Raw genomic sequence first — 22,588 nt, 5'->3', positions numbered from 1 at the left:
TAGAAGTTAAAACTCGTGAAAACCATGAAAGATCTAGGGAAAACACTCAAGATTGAGGGAGGAGCGGTGGAGACTCACCTTGGCCGACAATGGGAGAGAAAAAGCTCGCCCGTGCGAACCAAAGGAACCCTTTTATAGTGGCTGGCCAGGCCACGTTCGGGGGCCGAATGTGCCTCCACAACTCATGCAAGTTCGGCGGCCGAACACAAGGTTCGGCGGCCGAACCTGGATTTCCCTCTCATGCTTTCGGGGGCCTAACGTGCCTCCAAAACGCATGCATGTTCGGCGGCCGAACTTGACTTTCGGCGGCCGATCCTGGGTTTTCCTCCAAAGATTTTTCATGCAAAAACTCATTAAATTTCATACTTAAAAACATTAAAAACATGAAAACATTTTATAAAACATGCTTTTACCCTTCTAGAGGTTTCCGACATCCGAGATTCCACCGGACGGTAGGAATTCCGATACCGGAGTCTAGCCGGGTATTACAATTGACACTTAGTTTCCTTTGGGTTGATTCAATAGATTAGTTATGGAGATGGAAGACGCTTCTCACCACCATTATCTCTCCTTATGATTAAACCAATTAGGGAACGTCCTCTAATTAATTACTAATTAACAAATTGCCAAGGAACGTCCTTGGGCCTTAGGCATCAAAACAATTGTCAATTACATTAAGAAATAGAGAGATCCAATCCTAGCTACCCAAACGTATGGAGATAACGCTAGATCATACAATTTTCTTGGGTTTTATCCCAAGTGTTCTCATGTAAGAATAATCTAAGCAATTACGGACTTAAATCATCCAAACTAACATATTATTACTTTGCAATCAAGAATCAACGTAGATCTAAACAACAAAGCAATATTAAAATCAAGCATGAAATTGCAAAAATATTGAACAACCAAAAGTTAAACAATATTTGATCAAGTCTCCCAATCCATAAAACAACCAAAGTATCACCTAATCTTCAACTAGAATAAGAGATTTCAGCCTCTTATGGCTGAAACAAAACTAAAAATAAAAGAAAAGAAGAAAGGTAGAAGAAGAGATGTGAATTTCGTAGGTGTCTCCCAAGGGGAGCTTAAGGGCCGTCTAGAGGCTTCTTATGTGGCTTTTTATAGTTGAGAAGTGTTGCCCTAGGTCATACTTACTGCCCAAGAGGTATTTTCTGCCCAAGATGTGTCTGAAAAGGAAAGAATCGCGCTTTTCGGCTTCAGAAGGAAGGCTGCGCGAAAATGCACTGCGGAAGGAAGTTGGTGCGCGCGGTTTGGTCTCAGAAAGGGAAGGAGGCGCAGATTGTGCTTCCTAAATAAGTTTAGATGCTGACCTTACTTCCTAATTAGTGTAGAGGCTGCCCAAGATGCTGCCCATGTGTAACTTGCTGCCCAAGTTGTTGCAGAAAAGGAAGGTGGCGCGCAGATGGCTCTCAGAAGAGGAAAGCGTGCAGATTGTTTCTGAATAGGAAGGATGCACGAATTTTGATCTTCAAAGGGGAAGATATGCTTGTCCATACATTCCTTTTTAGGTGGAGCCTCTTTTGAAATTTGAATATTGAATGCAGAAGAGGAAGAGCATCTCTTTGAGATCTTGCTGCCTAAATAGGAAGATATGACTGCTGCAGTGTGTGCACATCTTTGAATAAGGAAAGAAAGATCTGCGATTTGAATTTCAAATAATCTTCTGACTGAGCTTTCCTTGTTTGCTTTTGCTTCTGCACTTTCCTCATTTAGAAACTTTCCTTTTCTGGAAACTTCCCTTTTCTGAAAACTTCCCTTATTTGGAAACTTTCCTTTTTGGCACTTTCCATATTTGGCACTTTTTGACAGTTTTAAGAGCATTTTCTCCAGATTGTCTCTTTACAACTAATATCTGCAAAACATAATTAAAACCATAAAATTAAGCAGAAAAGATGTAAATAAACATCAAGAATATAATGATAAAATGGACTAAAATATGCTCTATCAGGGGCCGAAAGTGCTTCCGCATGCATGCCATGTTCGGCGGCCGAACTTGACTTTCGGCGGCCGAACCTGGACTTCCCTCACTCATGCTTTCGGGGGCCTAATGTGCCTCCAAAACGCATGCATGTTCGGCGGCCGAACTTGACTTTCGGCGGCCGAACCTGGGTTTTCCTCCAAAGACTTTTCATGCAAAAACTAATTAAATCTTCATACTTAAAACCATGAAATACCTTAAAACATTTGATGAAAACATGTTTCTACCCTACTAGAGACTTCCGACATCCGAGATTCCGCCGGACGGTAGGAATTCCGATACCGGAGTCTAGCCGGGTATTACAACCCATCCCTCAAGTTTTCATGAGTTCTACCCTTGTGTTTGAAGATTTGAAGCTTAAGTAGGAGTTTTGGGAGCTTGGAGATTGTTGGAGCTTGGATCCTCCACACCTCCGAGTTAGGGATCGCACCACCCCTCGATCTTCAAGAGGTAAGTGTAGATCTTTGCTTCCTTTGTGTTTTAATGAAGTTTTAAGTAAGTTTATTGGAGTTTTAATGGGTAGATATGCATGTTTAAGTTTATGTGGGTTTTATGCCCAATGTATGCTTATGCCTGTTTATGTATGTTTATGTGATGTTATGTTGAAGGTTTAAGCTAGTTTATGCATGTGGGAGAGTGTATGCATGTTTTGGAAAGGTTGGGTGCTTGTTTGGGGTCTTTGGAAGGCTTGGGAGGCTTGTATGCATAAGAGGCCGAGTTCTGGATGAACTCAGGTTCGGCCGCCGAAGGTAGTTTCGGCCGCCGAACCTGCCTGTGGATGCATAGTTTGGCCGCCTAACCTTGCCCCCGAAAGTTGAGTTTTGGCTTGAAAGCAGACTTTCGGCCGCCGAAGGAAGGTTCGGCCGCCGAAAGTGCCTGACTTTCGTCTCTGGAGAGGGACTTTCGGCCGCCGAAGGTGCCGCCGAAAGTGGCCTGTCCAGCCTTTTCAAGGTTGTTTTCTATGCATGTTTAAGTGATGTTTTAGGGGGTTTTTGGGGAGTTGTTTATGAGTTGTTTGAGTGTGTTTGGCACCTCATTCGAGTCCACCTGTGTAGGATCGGACCCGAGGGACCGAGGAGGCCATCAGTGTTAGCTGTTGCAGAGTCAGTCCAGCGTCTGCCAGAGGTGAGTAGAACTAAACTTAATCTTTTATTTTACGAAATCAAATGCCTAAAGCATGTTCATGCATCATGTTTATATGTAATAGGTTGATTGCATTAGTTACACGAATATGACACATTACATTATTTACTGTTGATGAGGATGGACCAAGGCGACCCCAATAGCCCTAGCTATGTTATGTTAATGAAGTCATGAGGAGCCCGAAAGGCCGGGCATAATGAAGTCCTGAGGAGCCCGAAGGGCCGGGCACCATGTTATGTTACAGTCAGAGGGAGTTTTGGTGGTCATGTCCAATCCGTTATGTGAAATGTTTGTGTTGTGACGCATTTTATGAAAGCATGTAATTAATGAACTGTTTTCTTTGTTTCTACTCACTGGGCTTTTTAGCTCACCCCTCTCCCCTAACCCCAGTGTTGCAGGTATGAGGTCGATCGGGAAGTCTCAAGAGTTAAGGTTATGCTTATGTAATAGTATTAGATTAGTACTTTTAGTGTGGACATGTATTGTAAATTGATATAATGATTTGTAAGAGATTGTAATGTAAGTAAAGTAGAGATTCGTTTATGTATTAGTACTGTGCTTGGCCCTAAGACTTGGTTAGTCCCTGTTTAATACATGATGTATGTTATGTTTAGTGTTGAGTTGTGTTTGAACTAATCTTGTGGCATGTGTTGTTTACCACGCTAGAGTTTGATGAGGACCCTAGTAGAGGTCTTATGTTTGTGGTTTGATGTATGCACAGGTTAGGTTCTAGTTCTTTGGATGTGACTCCGGCTTGATGTATGTTATGTTGACCCAGCTAGAGTTTTGATGAGGGCTCTAGTAGGGGGTTTCTTTATGTTTTCAGTTATGTCGCATACAGGTCAAGCTCGGTCTATGCATCTTATGTTACAGTTTTTATGTTAAAGTTTTGATCATGTATGGGATTTGACCAGGTGATAGGATGTATATTTGGCTTGCTACGGGTCCTGGCGGCCTTAAGCCGATCTGGATCCTAGCGCCGGTAGCGGTTCGGGCCGTTACAGAGGGTATCGGTTTCCGGGTCATTACACTACCTGACTGCGCTCTTGGCAGAACAGGGGGAAAGGTGTCCATACCTTCCCTCTCAGATGGAACTCCAGTCGATTCCATAGATCGATGAAAGCCTCGCATCCTAGCTCCTCTGAAGAACAACACACAAGCATACAAACATGAGCATCATCATACGGTTCAGGTGGAAACACATGAACCTACACACATACAATAGCATACATAGCATATCATACATAACATTAATGCACATGCATAAAATCATGGCATTCCACATCAGTATCATACAAGACAGGACTCTACATCCTATCCTAGTGGACATGATCTTGCCTATTGTGCTTGCCCTCCTATAACCTCTTTCCGATGTGGGATACCCTTGATCCTCTGAGCATCCTTGCTCAGCACACCGTACTCATGAGGCCCAAAGCTCTGATACCAATCTGTAACAATTCGAAAATTGGACCGCCACCGGCGCTAGGATTCAGGTCGGCTTAAGGCCGCCGGAACCCGTAGCAAGCCAAACAAGAACTCTGTGTACCTGATAAATCCCAAACATGATCAAATATAAACATAAAAACTGAAAACAACTGTCCTACCACTTACCAAGCTTGACCTGCATGCACTATGTCTGAACACATAGAACCCACTCTCATTAGGGTCAGCATCTCACAAGTCAGCCTTGGTTCAACACATTTCTCATCAAGAAACATAAAACAGGCAATAAAGATCATGCATCACAAGGGATTAACCATACACTAGGGCAAAGCACAACTCTATCCATTTACATGACATGCTAGCTCTATACATTACATTACATACTCATCCTTTAAGTTACATCATGTCCACTACTCTATTACATAGCCAAAACCATAGCCAACTCGAACTCATTACTCTGCTGACTCTGACTTCCCATAGCTAACTCTGGCCCTGCAAAACTAAGGTTAGGGGAGAGGGATGAGCTAACAAGCCCAGTGAGTAGAAACAATGAAAATAGTTTATTAATAACATGCTTTCATGAAATGCGTCACAGCACAAACAGTTCACATCTCGGATTGGACATGACCTCAAAACTCCCTCTGTCAGCGCCCGGCCCCCCCAGGGGACTCACACAGGTCTTTCCTTACTGAACAGATAGTGGGCTATTGAGATCGCCTTGGTCCATCCCCATCAACAATAAATAATGCAATGCATCATATTCGTGACTACTAATGCAATCAACCTATTGCATACTCATGGTGCATGAAACATGCTAAAAGCATTTCATTTCTCCATTAAATTAAAACATTAAGTTTAGTTCCACTCACCTCTGGCAAACGCTGGACTGATTCTGCAACAGCTAACACTGATGGCCTCCTCGGTCCCTCAGGTCCGATCCTACACAGGTGGACTCGAATGAGGTGCCAAACACACTCGTAACAACTCATAAACAACTCCCCAAAAACCCCCTAAAACATCCTTAAGCATGCATGGAAAACAAGCAAAGAAAAGCTAGACAGGGCATCTTCGGCGGCCGAACCCTCTCTCCAGAGACAAAACTCGGGTACTTTCGGCAGCACCTTCGGCAGCCGAAAGTCCCTCTCCAGAGACGAAAGTCAGGCACTTTCGGCGGCCGAACATTCCTTCGGCGGCCGAAAGTCTGCTTTCAAGCCAAAACGCAACTTTCGGGGGCAAGGTTAGGCGGCCATCACAGCCTTCCTAAGGGGTTCGGCAACCGAATCCTTGCTGCGGCCGAACCTGAGTTCATCCAGAACTCAGCTTCATGCACAAACAAGCCACCCAAACCTTCCAAATACCCAAAACAAGCAAACCACACTTCCACAACCAGTATATACTCAAGTATAGGCACAAAGGGGTCCCAAACTAACTTACAACCCCAACAAACAACACATCTACACACATAAGCAGACTTTGACTACAAATCAACCAAAAACTCACTTTACCCTCAACATGCATCTCTACCTATAAACCTCCATAAAACGCACTTAACACTTCATAAAAGCTAAGGATCTACACTTACCTCTTGAAGCACAAGAGTTGGTGTGACCTCAAACGTGAAGATCTGGAGATCCAAGCTCCACAAGTCTCCAAACTTCAAAACCTTGCTCAAAGCTCACAACTCTTCAAAACAAGGAGAAAACTCATGAAAACCTTGAAAGATTTGAAGAAACATCATGAAAAGACCCCAAGGAGAGCATGAACCTACCCGTGCACGAAAAGAGAGCGAAACACACTCCATTTTCGGACAACGGGGCTTTTATAGGTGGCCCAACCGCCTCTCCTTCGGCGGCCTAAGCTGCATGCAAAACCATGCAACGTTCGGCAGCCGAACTTCACCTTCGGCGGGCGAAACCATGCAATGTTCGACGGCCGAACTTATCCTTCGGCGGCCGAACTTATCCTTCGGCGGCCGAACTTATCCTTCGGCGGCCGAACCTGCAATTTGTCCCCTTGGTCTTTTCCCTTTCAAAACCCAACTCTTTTGCATTCAAAACCATTAAACACTTAAAAACATTTTGAAAACCTTTCTCTCTCTTACCCTTCAAAGAACCTCCGACATCCTCACAGTCCAGATTCCAACGGAAACCCGCCGAAAAGTAAGAATTTCGATGCCGGCGTCGAGCCGGGTATTACATCAAGGGTGAACCTGTCACCAAATAGTCCCAGCATCATATCCGTGCCAGGCCGTAGAATGGGGTCCTGGTCCTCCTGTCATATCATACATTACTTACCATTGCCCTAGGGCCTCATCTGGACACCTGGTCTTCGCGTTCCATACCGTGCCAGGCCGTAGAATGGGGTCCTGGTCTTTCATACCGTGCCAGGCCGTAGAATGGGAGGGTCCTGGTCTTTCCTCAGGGACTAATTGGATCATACAGCATTCACCCACATCCACAACAAAAAATGCAGTGCAACATATTCGTGGATTCTAATGCAACAACCTATTATATCACATGGCATTCGTGATGCATGATTCATGCTAAAACTTGCATTAGTTTAAAACATAAAGTTTATTCTACTCACCTCAGGCTAACTCTGACAAAGAACTGAAGCAGCTGACTCACTGCTGGGATCCTCGGTTCCTCGGGTCCGAACCTACACAGGTGGACTCAAATGAGGGACCAAACATACATGAACATGACTCTAAAATACTCCCCAAAAAGCCCCTAAAACCCCATAAAACAATCATAGGAAACATGCAAAGGAAGGCTGAACAGGGCACTTTCGGCGGCAGGTTCAGCGGCCGAAAGTCCCTCCAGAGCCGAAAGTCAGGCAGGTTCGGCGGCACTTCGGCGGTCGAAAGTGCCCTCCAGAGACGAAAGTCTATTTTCGGGGGCAGGCTTCGGCAGCCGAAAGGCTTGCCTCACAGGCAGGTTCGGCGGTCGAAAGTCCTTCGGCTATCGAACCTGGTTTCTGCCAAAAGGGCAGAAACTCGGCTCAAACATGCTCCCATGCCTCCCAAACTTCCAAACATGCATTCAACTTACTCAAAACATGCATAAACTCTTACATCAACACATTGGGGTCTCAAACTATCCTAAACCCCAACTAAAACTCATCAAACATTCATATATAACACACATTATTCATAAACATAACATAAAACCTAATAATGCTCAACTAACCTAAACATACATTTCTACCCCATGAATCAACTTAAACTTGTTTAAAAATATAAAACGAGCTTAAGATCGGCTCTTACCTCTTGAAGATCGAGAGAGAGACGACCTAAACTTGGAGAACGGTGGGAGAGAGCTCCGGTGTCTTCCAAGCTTCAAAACTTACTCTAAGCTCAAATATCTTCAAAACAAAGTGAAAAATCATGAAAAATATGAAAGATTTGAAGGAAGAAACTTAAGATCGATGAGGGACGGCGGAGAGCTCACCTTGGCCGAAAATGGGGAGAAAAGCTCGCTCGTTTTCGGCTAAGGGACCCCTTTATAGGTGGCTGGCCAAGCCACATTTGGGGGCCGAACGTGCCTCCGCAACGCATGCAAGTTCGGTGGCCGAACATAAGGTTCGGCAGCCGAACCTAGACTCCCCTCACATATGCCTTCGGGGGCCTAAAGCACTCCCGAAGTGCATGCATGTTCGATGGCCGAACCTGAGGTTCGGCGGCCGAACCTGGGTCTTCCTCCAAGGTTATTTTCATACGAAAACTCATTTTCTTTCTTGCTTAAATACATATAATGCAATAAAACATTTGGTAAAAACATGGTTTTACCCTTCTAGAAGTCTCTGACACCCGAGATTCCACCGGACGGTAGGAATCCCGATACCGGAGTCTAGCCGGGTATTACAAGTAAAGTAAAGCGAATAATTAAAGTAAAAGAATTCAAATATGAGAAAAGCTCTAGTCGAAGAATTGGTTTCACTTCAATTATTAGGATTGATCATTGATACTTAGGTTCATTTGTTTGATTCAATACATTAGTTATGGAGATGGAAGACGCTTCTCATCACCATATTTCTCCTTAAGCATAAATTAATTAGGGAACGTCCTCTAACCAATCACTAATCAACAAGTTGCCAAGGAACGTCCTTGGGCCTTAGGCATCTAACAACTGTCAATTGCATTGAGAAATAGAGAGATCTAATTCTAGCTACCCAAATACATGGTGATATTGATAGATCATGCAATTTCCTAGGTTATTACATCAAGAGTTACTTGTGTTTGAACAATCCAAACAATTACTGACTTAAGACTATCCAAACTAACAAATTATTACCTTGCAATCAAGAATCAATTGGCCATATTGATCTAAACAACAAAGCAACAATGGAATTAAGCATGAAATTGCATAAATATTGAAAAACAAAAAATAAACAATGTATGTTCAGATCTCCCAATCCATAAAACAACTAAAGTTTCAACCAATCTTCAACTAGAAAAAAGAGTTTCAGCCACTCATAGCTGAAACAAAACTCAAAAAGAAAGAGGAGAAGAAGAAGAGATGGAGCCGGCGATGGCTTGGCTTTTAGAGAGGCGTTCGGCCGAATTGGAGAGGAGAAGAGGAAGAGGTCTTCTGTGGCTCCTTAAGGTGATCTTTTATAGTGTTTATGTGCTGCCCTAGCTCTTTACTTGCTGTCCAAGTTGCTGCCCTTGCCGCCCAAGTTGCATTGATGAGGTGGAGCCTCTTTTTGAATTTTGAATTTTGAATTTTGAATTTTGAATGTGTAAGACTTGGGAGGCAAGTATGTCTTCTTGAGATTTGGCTTCCTTAACAAGCTGAATTTTGAATTTCAAATTTTGAATGTGCATCTTATTGAGATTTGGCTTCCTTAATAAGGAAAGGAATTCTTGAAGATTTGAAATTTGAATTTCAAATTGCTCTGCTGACTGCACTTTCCTTATTTGCCACTTTTCTTATTTAGCACTTTCCTTGTTTATCTCTTCTTCAGTTGCAACTTGGCATGCTTGTTCTCTTTTATTCCATTTTAGGCAGTTTTAAGAGCATTTTCTCCAAATTACCTCTTTATACCATTTTTTTGCAAAATAAGATCAGAATCACAAAATTAGGCAAAAAAAAGTGTAAATTAATATTAATAATATCATGATAAAATTGTCTAAATTTGGCTTGATCAGCGGCCGAATTTGGATTCTCCAGTTAGGCAGAACCCGATTTTGCCTTAGACACACAGCCAACAAAAGCTTTGTTTCTCACCCACACAGCTAAAAAAACAACCATACATACTCAACACACATAAGGGGTATCTAAGACTTGTCTAATCCCCATCATACAACACAAGAGGAAACATTCATTATCAACCTAACCTAACCCTAAAACTTTAGATTTAACCATTGCATGCATTAACAACCCTTAACCCCTTTTAAAACTTGTTGAAAACTTCTAAAAAATAGAAGAAAAGTAAAGATTCAAACTTACCTTTTGGATACACAAAGGTGACAGCAACCCAAACTTGGAGATGAGGGAAATCGATCTCCAGAGGTCTACAAAGGTTAAAACTTTAGATTCAAACTCAAATCTTCAAAAACAAAGAAAAACTCATGAATTCTCTGAGAGATTTGAAGGAATTTCAGCAAGAATATCAAAGGAAGGGCATGGACTTACCTCTGCCCGAAAATGGAGAGAAAACTCTCTCATTTTCGGGTTGAAGACCTCTTATAAGCGGCTGGAGGAACCACTTTCGGCGGCCGAACCTGGGGATCCCTCTAAAACTCTTTTCTCTTTTATTTCCTTAGCACAAATCCAAACAATAAAACTAAATAAAAGTTCATTTTATGAAAAAATCTTATTTTATCCTTCTAAAGATCCCAGCTTCAAGATTTCGGATTTCAATTGAGATTCCATCGGAAAGTGAAAATTTCGACGTCAGAGTTTAGTCGGATATTACAATGTCCATCATCCTATCATTCTTAATCGAGCAGTCTTATAATAATATAGTTTGGGTACAACTTAAAGAGATTGGAGTTAAGTTCCAACCTCCTCAAGACCTGGCCTTATTCTCATCACGTCTCAAAGATCACAAATGTGTGTGCGATAAACTATACAGATGTGACGCACGAGATAAATAGAGTATAATCTAGCCGATTTTGTATTTATTAGTCAGTTGTCCACTATTAATAATCAGCTTGAAAAAGCTTACAAAAGACATTCATTTTCAATATGATGGGACGTGTCACAAAAGCGACCGTAATGACTAGGATATATATTGTAACGACCCGAAATTGGACCGCTACCGGTGCTAGGATCTAGATCGACTTAAGGTCGCCGGGACCCGTAGGAAGCCTAACATACAACCTGTCATACCTGATAAATCCCATACATGATCATACATTTTCATAAAAACTTTAAACTTTCCATTCCACCAATCTTGACCTGTGCATGCACCATACTATAAACATAAAAAAAACCTCACACTAGAGCCCTCATCAAATGCTCTAGCTGGGTCAACATTACATACATCAAGCTTGGTTTACACAACATTAATTAAACATCACATTAAGATCATGTATAAAAAGGGATTCTCATACATTAGGGCCAAGCACAATACTAATCCTCAATACAATTCTATACAATATCTTACATTACATTACATTACATTATCTTTCATGTCCACAACTAACTATTACATACACTATGCCTTTACTCTTGCTGACCTCCTGGTCTATCCCGAACCTGCAAGCCTAGGGGTTAAGGGAAAGGGGTGAGCTACTAGAGCCCAGTGAGCAGAATAGTAAAACAATATATTAAAATCTATGCTTTCATGAAATGCATCACATCACAAACAATTCACATCACAAACAATTCACATCAAGGATGGACTTGTCATCAATAGCCCTCTACACATTCCAATGGTGCTAAGGGCGTAGAATGGGCCCCACTAGTCTTTCTCTTAACATAACATAACATTCCAATGGTGCCAGGGGCGTAGAATGAGCCTCACTGGTCTTCTTACATCGCGCCAGGGGCGTAGAATGGGCCTCGTTGGACTTCCGTACCGTATCATCGTTATTATATCATATCGAGGACTAATGGGTCATCCAACATCCATCCACATCAACATCATAGTATGCAATGCAACATATTCGTGAATTCTAATGCAAACAACCTAGTATATATCATGGCATTTGTGATGCATGAACATGCTCAAAATTTATTTACTTTGAAACATAAAGATCCATTCTACTCACCTCAAACTGACTCTGAACAGACTCTGAAGCAGCTATCTCACTGCTGGGGTCATCAGTTCCTCGGGTCCGAACCTACACAGGTGGACTCAAATGAGGGACCAAACATACACTAACATGACTCTAAACATCTCCCCAAAAATCCACTAAAATATGATAAAACAATCATAGAAAGCATGCAAAGGAAGGCTGAATAGGGCACTTTCGGCGGCAGGTTTGGCAGCCGAAAGTCCCTCCAGAGCCGAAACTCAATCACCTTCGGTGGCAGGTTCGGCGGCTGAAAGTCCAAACTTTCAGGGGCAAGGTTCGGCAGCCAAAACTGCCTCCTCAGGCAGGTTCGGCGGCCGAACATGGTTTGGACTGCCGAACCTGAGTTCTTCCAAAATGGCAGAACTCGAGCTTCTCTCCCACATTCATCCAACCAAACCTCCCAACCAAACCAACTCATGCAAAAACATATCCTCATGCATTTAGGGGCTTAAAACTAACCTACACCCCAACAACATCACATTTTAACATACAATAAACATACATTCCATCATTTAACTCACATAAACCCTAACATTTATAACTAGCCTAAACATGCATCAAAACTCTCTAAAACCCCTCAAAACTTACATAAAACATAAAAGAAGGGTAGAATCTCCACTTACCTCTTGAAAAACGAGAGGAGAGACGGTCCAAACTCGAAGATGGAAGAAATCGAGCTCCGGGGTCTCCAAGCTTTAAAACTTCGATTTTTGCTTAAAAATCTTCAAAATCAAGCTAAAACTTGTTAAAACTTGAAGGATTTGAGGAGAAAACACAAGATCGATAAAAGGGGTGGCGGAGACTCACCTTGCCCGAAAATAGAGAGAGAAAACTTGCCCATTTTCGGACAGGGAGCCTTTTATAGGCGGCTGGCCAGACCACCTTCGGAAGCCAAAAGTGCCTCCGCAATTCCACCATGCTCGGCGGTCGAACCTGGGTTTCTCCTCCAAAACATTTTCTTTCAAAACTCAATTTCTTTCTTACTTAAAACCTTAAAACACATGAAAATACTTTAGAAAAACATATTTTACCCTTCTAGAGGTTTCCGACATCTGAGATTCCATCGGAAAAAGGAATTTCGATGCCGAGATTTAGCCGGGTATTACATATATATACCAAAGGCGGCCACAATGACTAGGATATATATTTACCTCTGCAAGACTCAAACAGAAATTCCTTTGTTACTTCAAAAAAACAAATATTTTGCATTATTAGAAAAATCTTAACTTTTCCAAACATAAAATCTGGCTTTATTATTTTCATTTACTATTTTCATTTACTCTTCACTTAAGCAATCTCAATTTATTGATTTTCTCATTGAATGAAACTGTTGTCCAAATGTTCACATTCTAACAACCCACAACAATTAAGCAATAACGTCTAATGAAGAAACAATAAATATATAAGAAATTGAGTGTGAGAACGATTGAATAATGCAACTATAATTGAAGAACTTAGAAAACAAATGAATCAAATTTAAAATCAAAATTCATAAAAATGAGTGAACTGTTTTTTTATTTTTTTTTCTATCTAATGAAACTGATATTAAATTGCTTAACCATGTGAATTATTACTGGAAAGTTTAAAATATGATTTGATTTAATTATAAGATAAGGTGAGAATAGCAAGTAATACAAGGTAGGAATTTTAGCTCCAAAGTTCCCCATTATTTTTGTTGTCCTGTCCCACATAAACTCATAAATTTGAATGTGATGCTTTACATTTATTTACTGTTGTAACTTATCAATTTTGTATTGCAAAGGACATTCTTTATAATTTATTGTAATTATAATCAATTTTTAAAATAATTTAATTAATTAAAAATATGTACTTCAACCTTTTATATTAGTTACAATTACAATCGAGTATCATTTATTTATATTTTAAAAAATTTTATTTGTTGCAATTTTATTCAAAATTTTATCTTTACTATCATAATCCTTAGTTTAAAACATAAAATATCTATTAGAGAATATTGAACATACAATTCCAATTTAAAACTCATTTAAGAATTTGATTATAATTATAATAAATTTAAAAAGTTAAAGTTTAAAATATAAAAAAATTATTATTAAACATAAGTGTTTAGATTTTTATCTTTAATTGTATTAAGTATTGGTTATAATTGCAACCGTTTTTTTTTTAACAAAGCAACAAGTTTTAAATAATATACTTTGCTATACAAAATTTAAAAAAAATATGACATGATTATGAATAAATATAAATATTAGACTTTCCCGTCAGTCAAGATCGAATCAATCAAAGATTTGAAGTCTATGAAATTTACCATGTTGGCCTAACTTTTCATGAAATTTACTAGAATACCCAGAATTGAGGAACAGGCGCCAAAAATAGCTCCTTTATTTTTTTTCCACAAAATTTTTGGAGCCAAAACCCATTGGCGGGAGAAAACATGTAATCCCTCACTTTTCACTCTAGAAAAACAAATTAATTTTCTTAGCAACAGTTCCATATAATTTATTTGCATTTCACTTTCTCCTCCTCCATTAAAATCGCCCAAAACAGAAAAGGATATTTGAAAAACTCTATAGTTTGTGGCAACCCATAAATTTATCTCACGCAGAAATGTTGTTTCTAGCTTGAGAGTTAATATTCCGCAACCCCAGATCTCACACCGTCCTTTTGCTTCGCTTGCTCTCTCTGTTAAAGAAAGATCTCCTCCCGTTTGCATTAGGGTTTTGCTTTAGCACAAACAATTCTAATGGCGGACCCCTCGAAGATGGTCATCGACGTCGACGCTGAGCCCTATACTAATGACCAACATCCGCCCAGGAAAACCCTCAAACGAAAGCGACCGTCTTCAACCTCAACGCCACTACCCTTCAACTTAACGATTGACCAGAAGACAGCACAAATCGAAGCCCTTAACAAAGAACTTGAAGGTCTTTTTGGGTATTACAAACAAGTAGTGAATCGGAAAATGGGGTTTGAATTTTCTTTAGATTTGAGAGGAAATGACTGTAATACGCTGAATGGGATGGTGGGTTTGTTGATGGAGGAGAGCAACTTGCCTCTATCGAAATTGGTGGAGATGATTTATAGAAAGTTGGCGGGGGAGCGACTGAAGGAAAATGTCAGTGTCACTGTGGCGGTGGTTAAGAGTGCAGTGTTGTTTGTAGGGCAAAGAGTGATGTACGGAGTGCCCAATGTGGATGCTGATGTTTTGGAGGATGATAATCAGTCTTGTCTCTGGTGTTGGGAGGTAATTGCTTTTTGTGCATTTCGTGATTTCATTGTTCGTTTTTTTCCTTTGTTTTTATTAGGCCTTTTTAAAAAAAATGGAAGTTTTTATTTTTTTATTTTATCGCAATCTTTTATGTAAATATTGGGTATTATTAACTTTCCCTATTTTTTTGAAGATATTAATTTTCCAAATTGCTATAGTTTTTGAACTCAAGTAATTTAGATAGCAGGTGTGCTTTATCTTTAATATTATTCTTTAGTTGTGGCTTTGCTAAGATTTTATGTCTATATGTTGCATAGAGTTTTTACTGCCATGGATTTCTTCGGTTTAATGAATCTCATTTCTTGTGGTTGGAGGGTTAGTCCATTGTTTTCAGCACTAGGATGCGATGGATTTATCATCCATTTGTCGCTGTTTTTTTTGGTTATAGAACTTTTCTAAACTTGAAGTCAAGTTTACGAGGATTTTCAATATCTTCCATATGTCCTGTAGTTTTTGGAGTGTATATTTGTTATATATATATAATTTATTTGTGTTCTATGATCCATCCTGTAAATGGACTTGCTTGATTTGATTGGGATGCTATTTTTATGTTTATATTAATAATTAAATTTTTATCCTTTGGCAACTTTCTATGTCTATTGGTTCTGTTTCATCTTAATAGTCAGCAATGTGATTCTTGTACTTACCATTGCAGACTAGAGATCTAAAGCTGATGCCAAAGTATGTGCGTGGTGCATTGACAATTAGGCGAATGTGTAGGAAAAAGATCCATGAGAGAATTAGTGCTGTTTATGGTAAATAAAATCCATTAATTGCATCAATGCATTTATTTGTTCATTTTATTGCGATCTTACACATTAGTTAGAGCCTTTTTCCTGTTATTGGTTTTCCATTGCTGGCCGCAAATTGAAGGGATGAAGGTGGTCTAGCTTTTTAGTTTGCCTGCCATGTAACCTTTTGTTTTCTTTGACTTCATGCCACAGATGAAGAACCATTGCGATATGCCTAGGAAACTAGGTGTAGTGGGACAATTTGATAGTTTTGGGAAGTTGAGCCAGCTTAAGTTGAATTTTTTCCCTACTTTTCTGTTGTCTTCATTCAGCCTCCATTTTTTTTTTTCAGAACCAGAATAATTAAGTTGCATGCCTTACCAATAGTTATACTCTCTCTCTCTCTCTTTCTCTCATCCATTTTTAATTAATGAATAGTGATATTTCACAAAAAATGCAGTAACTGCTATAATGCATTAAACGTGATGGTATGTTCCATATGATTAACATGTTCTGCACTGATTTTTCTATAGATCTTTTGATTTTTATTGTTTAATAATGTCTGGTAATTTCAGCTATGCTATCTGCGTTGCAAAAGTCAGATAGTGATCATACTTGCAGAACTGATTTGATGAAAGCATCAGAAAAGCTTGGTAAAGTGTTGCATGAAGCAGATATACGTTTGTTAGTGGATAATATGTTGCAGAAGCATGGTGCAGAGATGTATGTCTCTAGATTGGCTCTATTCTGGTTTGTTTCCTGATTACATGATGTTTTGAATTTGAATCATTTGAATATTATTGTAGGGCTGATAAGGAAGCAAAACGAGAGCAGAAATTGCTCATCAAGCAACTGGAGAAAAGTAAAAAAGAAGCTGAGAAGGAAAAGCGGCAAACTGTATGTGTAACTCATGGTTTTCTTAGTGTTTGCATTCCCTGTCTCTTGATGACAATGATATGTTGCTTAGTTCATATAATAATGGTCAGTAATGTCAGATAAGTTGAAATATTTAGAGGTCTTTTTTTTTGGCTTGTTGGGAACAAACTGTTCTGTAAATTCTTAGTCTCACTTGTGAAATAGATGTTTACATGAAAGCATGTAATTGTGCGGACTCATAAGAGTGTAAATATGGATTCCTTTATGCATATTTATTCTAGTTACTTTTTTTTGTTCCTAAAAAATTCAGGAAAAAGAGCAGAAGCGATTGCAGGAGGAGGCAGACAAGGATGAAAAACGTCGTGAAAAAGAGGAGTCTGAAATGAGGAGGCAACTAAGAAAGCAGCAAGAGGAAGCTGACAAAGAACAAAGGCGTAGAGAGAAGGAGGAAGCTGAACTAAAAAAGAGAATTGCTATACAGAAGCAAGCTTCAATCATGGAACGCTTCCTAAAGAGAAGCAAAAGTGCTTCACCATGTCAAAGCGACAAGGCGTCAACTGAGTTGCCGACATCTGACTCGACAAGCAAGTATAGTGCAAAAATGCCAGGAGCAGTTACTGTAACAATGGATTGTAGTCTTTCATCAAATGATAATCTTAGATTTGATGATATTCGAAAGTAAGTTCCACACTGCTCCAGAAGCTCTTTTTATCTTTCATTGACTTATCCTCCCTGAGTAACCGACTTTGTGATGTGATGATTAAGTCTGATGCGGTTTGCAGGTTGCACTTATCTTCATGGAAACAATTAGGTCATGCTATTCGTTCAAATAAAAAACAGCATTGGAGCATCCGTCAAAAGCCTAAGATTGAATTGTTTAAGGAACTTAAGCTAACTGCTACAAGGGAACTTGCTCATGATGACGGAAGTGTAGAGAAGCTTGTAAGCAGATGGGGAGAACAGTCTTTTGATGATAGATCATTTGAAACTAATGTAGAGAGTTCTCCTGACTGTAAGAAGTGGATACGGAGGAAGCAGTTCTTGCAGTTTGATAAGAGTTATAGACCTGCATTTTTTGGCATTTGGCCTAAGAAAAGGTGAACTGCTAGTCTTATCATCTTTAGCACAAAGTTAGCTAGATAATTTTTTAAAGTATAGCAGGAGCTATGCTTCTGTTTTGTCTGGTTATCTTGAGTGGAATTAGATGTGTGTATTGATAAGTTGTGTTGAATCTCATATCGGTTTTGGAAAGGGGTAATGTGTCCCTTATATGAGTCATAGGCACTCCTCTCCCTTGAACTAGCTTTAGGGGTGAGTTAGGCCTGGTCCAAATTTAACATGGTATCAGAGCCTCCCATCTGATGTTGGGCGCCCTATAAATGTGCCACGCACCAGTAAAAAATTATGGGCGTGAGGGGGTGTGTTGAATCTCACATTGGTTGTGGAAAGGGGTAATGTGCCCCTTATATGAGCCATAGGCACTCCTCCCCCTTGAGCTAGTTTTTGGGGTGAGTTAGGCCTGGCCCAAATTTAACAAGTTGATTTACAAAAAAATGCATTATGTGTGATTTGGAAGTTAAATCCTACATTCCATTTTTTGCAAGTGCCTGGTAAGGCATGCTTAAAGCTCAAAGCTCTAAATATGGTGTTCTAAAAGAACTGCAGGGAAGTGAAGCAAAATGCGTAAAGCATGTGGTTTTAGAGACTTGGCACAAAAATGAATTTTCTTTATGTTAACCAATCTCCATTATTTTTAACATTTTGTTTATGATGTTTGATCACCATCTATTCAATAGCAATTATTAATTAGTGATACTTAAACCTTTTGTTGTCTGTAGCAATTTGTTGATCTATGAACTTTTTCAACTCTTGAAAGCTCTAACCTTTAATCTCATTCTCTATTTGTTCTTCAACTTTTTGATGGATATTTGTTTTTGGAATAATTGTATTTTGCATTTTATGAGTACTTAGTTCAGGCATGCTTTCTGTGCTTCGTGGCTAGCTGATGGCGCTAACTGCACATTGAGGCTTGAGCTATTAATCTCGCTAACTTCCTGCAAACTTTTACTGGGTAAGGGTTCTATGTGGAACTGATTTTAGACTGCTGTTTTTTCAGTAATGTCATTGGACCTCGCCACCCTTTTAGAAAAGACCCACACTTGGATTATGATATTGACAGTGATGAAGAATGGGAAGAGGTGTGACCTTGAGTTTTACTTTTCACATAAAAATTTGGTGGTAAGAAATATATATCCTAAATGACATTGTAATCCTACAGGAGGATCCTGGTGAGAGCCTCTCAGATTGTGACAAGGATGATGAAGAACAAAGTTTAGAGGAAGGATGTTCAAAAGATGATGAAGAAGAAAGTGAAGATGGCTTTTTTGTACCTGATGGGTATCTCTCGGAAAATGAGGTAAGAAACTGAGACTCTTAGGCACTTCTGAAGTTGCATTTTGTTGTATTTGTTGCCTGGCACTTTTTTCATGTGAATATAATCTTGAGTTGATGACAAGAAGAAAACAATGGAGGTAATACCTGCATCCCCTATTGTCAAGTGTCTTCTGAGTTTTCCTTTTAACGTGACTATCACTGGTTGATGCCCTGTAATCAATGTTGATGTGATTTTTATAAAAGAAAAAAACTCATTTATCTCTCATTTGCACGACATTTGGAGGTTCATTTTTACTTTCCATTTTCTGGGATCTGCTTATGTAAAACTATTTGCATTTATGTAGTATTCAGGTTTTTAAGTATGTAAGCTTAGAAAACTGGACAGGTCACCAAGAGAACAACTCTGTTGGGTCATGTATTATCATAGCCAATCAAAGGGTTTATTCATGAAAGTTTACTTGCCCTTTGCATTCAGGGAGTACAACTTGAAAGAACGGAAACTGATCTATTAGTGGAGGGCAGAGGATCACAAAATTACAAGCAAGATTTGCAGAATGAGGAATTCTGTACATTGCTTCAACAGCAAAAGTATCTGAACAACTTAACTGAGACTGCGCTTCGGAAAAACCAGCCGTTGATTATACTAAATCTAATGCATGAGAAGGTCCCCTTATTATTTGCCGAAGATTTAACTGGTACTGAAAAATTAGAAAAGATGTGTTTGGAAGCTCTTAGCATGCGTGCTTTCCCTGGTGGACTGCCTATGGAAATATCAACGGTAAACATACAAGCTGAAGATCAAGATGTTTATGGTTCAAGTGGCAAGGCCGTTAGTACACATATCTCAACTTCAACTATACAAGAATCAGATATACCTATAATTGTAAGATGATCATTTAAAGCCACCCTATGATTTTAGTACTAGCTTCCTGATGGGACTAATAAAACTTCCTTAAATGTTTTTGTTTTTCCATCTCACTTTTATCTTACGAGTTATGACAGTATGTCATGCTTTGTTACTGACTGCAATTCTGTTAACAGGTATCTGCCATTCAGTCTTGCTCGCATAGTATCAATAAAGTGGTAGAATCCTTGCAGCAGAAATTTCCCACTGTACCAAAGTCTCAATTAAGAAGTAAAGTTCGTGAGATATCTGATTTTGTGGACAATCAATGGCAGGTTAGTGAGCTAATTGGAGATTTATCATTCCCGGGATTAAGTTGACCAGATAACAATTAGAGATTCCATGTATTCATGGGTTATTACTTTAATAAAATTAGTGAATTTGCGATGCTTGCTAAAGGTATTTCATTTGATTCATCAAACTATTCTTATTCAACTGGCTAGCAGTTATGAACTGTTGATCCACAATGATGGAAGAAACTCAACCTAGATACTCATAGGTGCAAATAACTTCCATCTATCGGGGATAGGAACGTGTCAGACTTATAAAGTGAAACTAATGAACTCGTGTCAGATTGATTACACCAAAAAAAGGAACAAATTGGGCTTAGAAAGATTGATGGGCGTTCTAAATGTTTGTTCCTATACTGCAGGTGAAGAAAGAAATTCTGGATGAGGTTGGCATATCAATATCACCAGGTAGTTAACATTTTTGCTAGTCGACTCCATTGAACTTCTGTTTCCTGAAAGTCGAATTACTCTTATTTCCTAATTATGCAGCAAAGGGAGGGAGAGGGATGCAAAATATTTCCACATTTTTCTCAAAGAGATGCTTGCCTCCAGCTGGTAAAAGTATGAATCCCAATGAGAGTTCTCCTCAGTCTTCTCTAAAATCTGGTTCTGCAGTGGAGGGGCAGCAGGCTTTCACATGCTCTCACCTGTAGCCTTTCTTTTTTATGCTGTTACCTCTCTCTGCTTAAATCCCAATAGGGTGTAATTACAAATCTCTCATAATTTCAAATTTTATAAATTTTGTTCTGAATCACTGAGATGAATCAGATGGCTGACAGCTCTCGTAAAAAGATATTACATGAATGGTTTAGGATAGATTAAACTAGCCTGCATTTTATTTTATCTTTTAATGTTCTCATCAAGTAATGGAATTCAGATTCACACTGCAATTCAATTACATTGGATTTAGTTGTGCCGTGACATTTAATTCTAGTACTCAATGATTTGGTTAGACCACAGCTAGGCTTTCTTTGGGGATGAGTTTGGAGTTTCATCAGCGATTTTAAACTCTAGAATTACGGCTGAGCAATTAGCCGATTTTGTTTTAAATTGTAGGCTAAAATTAGGGTTGTGCAGTTAGCTGATTTAGTTTTAAATTGAGCCAAATCGTAAAAATCAAAGAATTGAAAAGCTAATTTTTATAGATGGTGTCGAACTAAATTATTAGTAAAGTGGAGCTTAAAAATTGATTGGGTTGAATCTGGTTTGGGGTAAATTCTACTCTTGAAATACTTTACCATGAAGTTGAATTTTTAAAAGCTTGTAAGAACTATGAGTTGACTACAGTGTCATTATAGCTTGTTTCTTGCTATTGCATATTTGGAAAGTGCCTGCCTCTCAATCAGAAAATTCTATACACATACTGAATGTTTGTATTTCTCTTCCGAATGACTTCTTCTGCTTCCTCATCATTTAAATCCATATATGCTTTAAATAAACTAGGGTCATCAAAAGACAGGTAATTCACTGGCATTGCTCCTACTCTGTCTTTACTTCATTAATTCCTTTCCTGCCTTGGCTAGGTCAGTATGCATCCACTCTACTACTATGACTTCTGCTCCATTACATTTGTCATTGTTCAAATCTTGACCAGCTCTATGGTTTTTAGAGTCAAACTCCTACCGGATCATAATGAACTATGGGTATAGTACCAGCCTCATGTACATTATCATTAGATATGAAATCAGAAAATTCATGATCACCATCTCTCTCTATATATATATATATATATTCTAAAAATTTGATACGTTGAATTATTATAATTAGAAAAAAAATAAAAGAATAGTTATTTAAATGATAGAGCTGTAAATTAGGATTTGTTTTAATTATTTCAAACTAAAAGAAAAGAATAAAAAAGATTACACACTGAGAAAATGAAAAAAAGGGATGCAGATCAAGAAAAAAGATGAATGGTAATTCTGTAATTATGCTTGAACTGGAAGGACACTTTCATAGGGTAAATTCTTTAAAAGGCCTTCCGTCTTCGACCGCTTCCACCAAGAGCCCTTCTTCATGCTCTCTCTCCCAGTATCTACATACTGAAAAGAAAACAGCAAAAAAAAAAAACAAAAAAAAAAAAGGATGATACTAAATCTCGGTCCAGCGGCCTTCTCAACCCAAAATGCCTGGTCGTGCAAAATCATGATGGCCTTTACCTCCATTTTCACTTCTGCTACAAAGTGATGAGTTTACCAAATAACTCTCGGTTGTTCGTTTTTCACAATCTCCAGTTACTTGTCATTTTTTTTCTTTCCTTTTCTGTCTTAATTACTGCCAATGCATGTTTAAGAAATTGTTCAGGGAAGTGGATCATT

At 39.1% G+C, this 22,588-nt stretch overlaps 1 protein-coding gene across 1 annotated transcript; it reads left to right on the top strand.

Moving 5' to 3' along the window:
• The first annotated feature begins 14,223 nt into the window (after nt 1–14,223).
• Nucleotides 14,224–21,182, top strand: LOC110629131 (chromatin assembly factor 1 subunit FAS1). Its single transcript, XM_021776041.2, has 12 exons — nt 14,224–15,054; nt 15,734–15,833; nt 16,385–16,532; nt 16,616–16,706; nt 16,996–17,363; nt 17,468–17,782; nt 18,802–18,883; nt 18,964–19,101; nt 19,555–19,962; nt 20,121–20,258; nt 20,636–20,681; nt 20,763–21,182. The coding sequence occupies exons 1-12, from the start codon at nt 14,554–14,556 to the stop codon at nt 20,924–20,926; spliced, it is 2,499 nt and encodes an 832-aa protein (XP_021631733.1). The 5' UTR covers nt 14,224–14,553; the 3' UTR covers nt 20,927–21,182.
• Nucleotides 21,183–22,588: the final 1,406 nt, after the last annotated feature.

This window comes from Manihot esculenta, chromosome 13, assembly GCF_001659605.2.
Source record: "Manihot esculenta cultivar AM560-2 chromosome 13, M.esculenta_v8, whole genome shotgun sequence".
Lineage (NCBI taxonomy): Eukaryota > Viridiplantae > Streptophyta > Magnoliopsida > Malpighiales > Euphorbiaceae > Manihot > Manihot esculenta.
Note: the sequence above shows the minus strand (reverse complement) of the source record. Positions and strands in the feature narration are given on the sequence as shown.

Coding starts and splice junctions, on each gene's coding strand:
- LOC110629131 (XM_021776041.2), top strand. CDS start 14,554: ATGGCGGACCCCTCGAAGATGGTCATCGACGTCGACGCTGAGCCCTAT. Junction 16,533..16,615: donor CAGAAGCATGGTGCAGAGAT/GTATGTCTCTAG, acceptor ATATTATTGTAG/GGCTGATAAGGAAGCAAAAC. Junction 17,783..18,801: donor GGCATTTGGCCTAAGAAAAG/GTGAACTGCTAG, acceptor CTGTTTTTTCAG/TAATGTCATTGGACCTCGCC.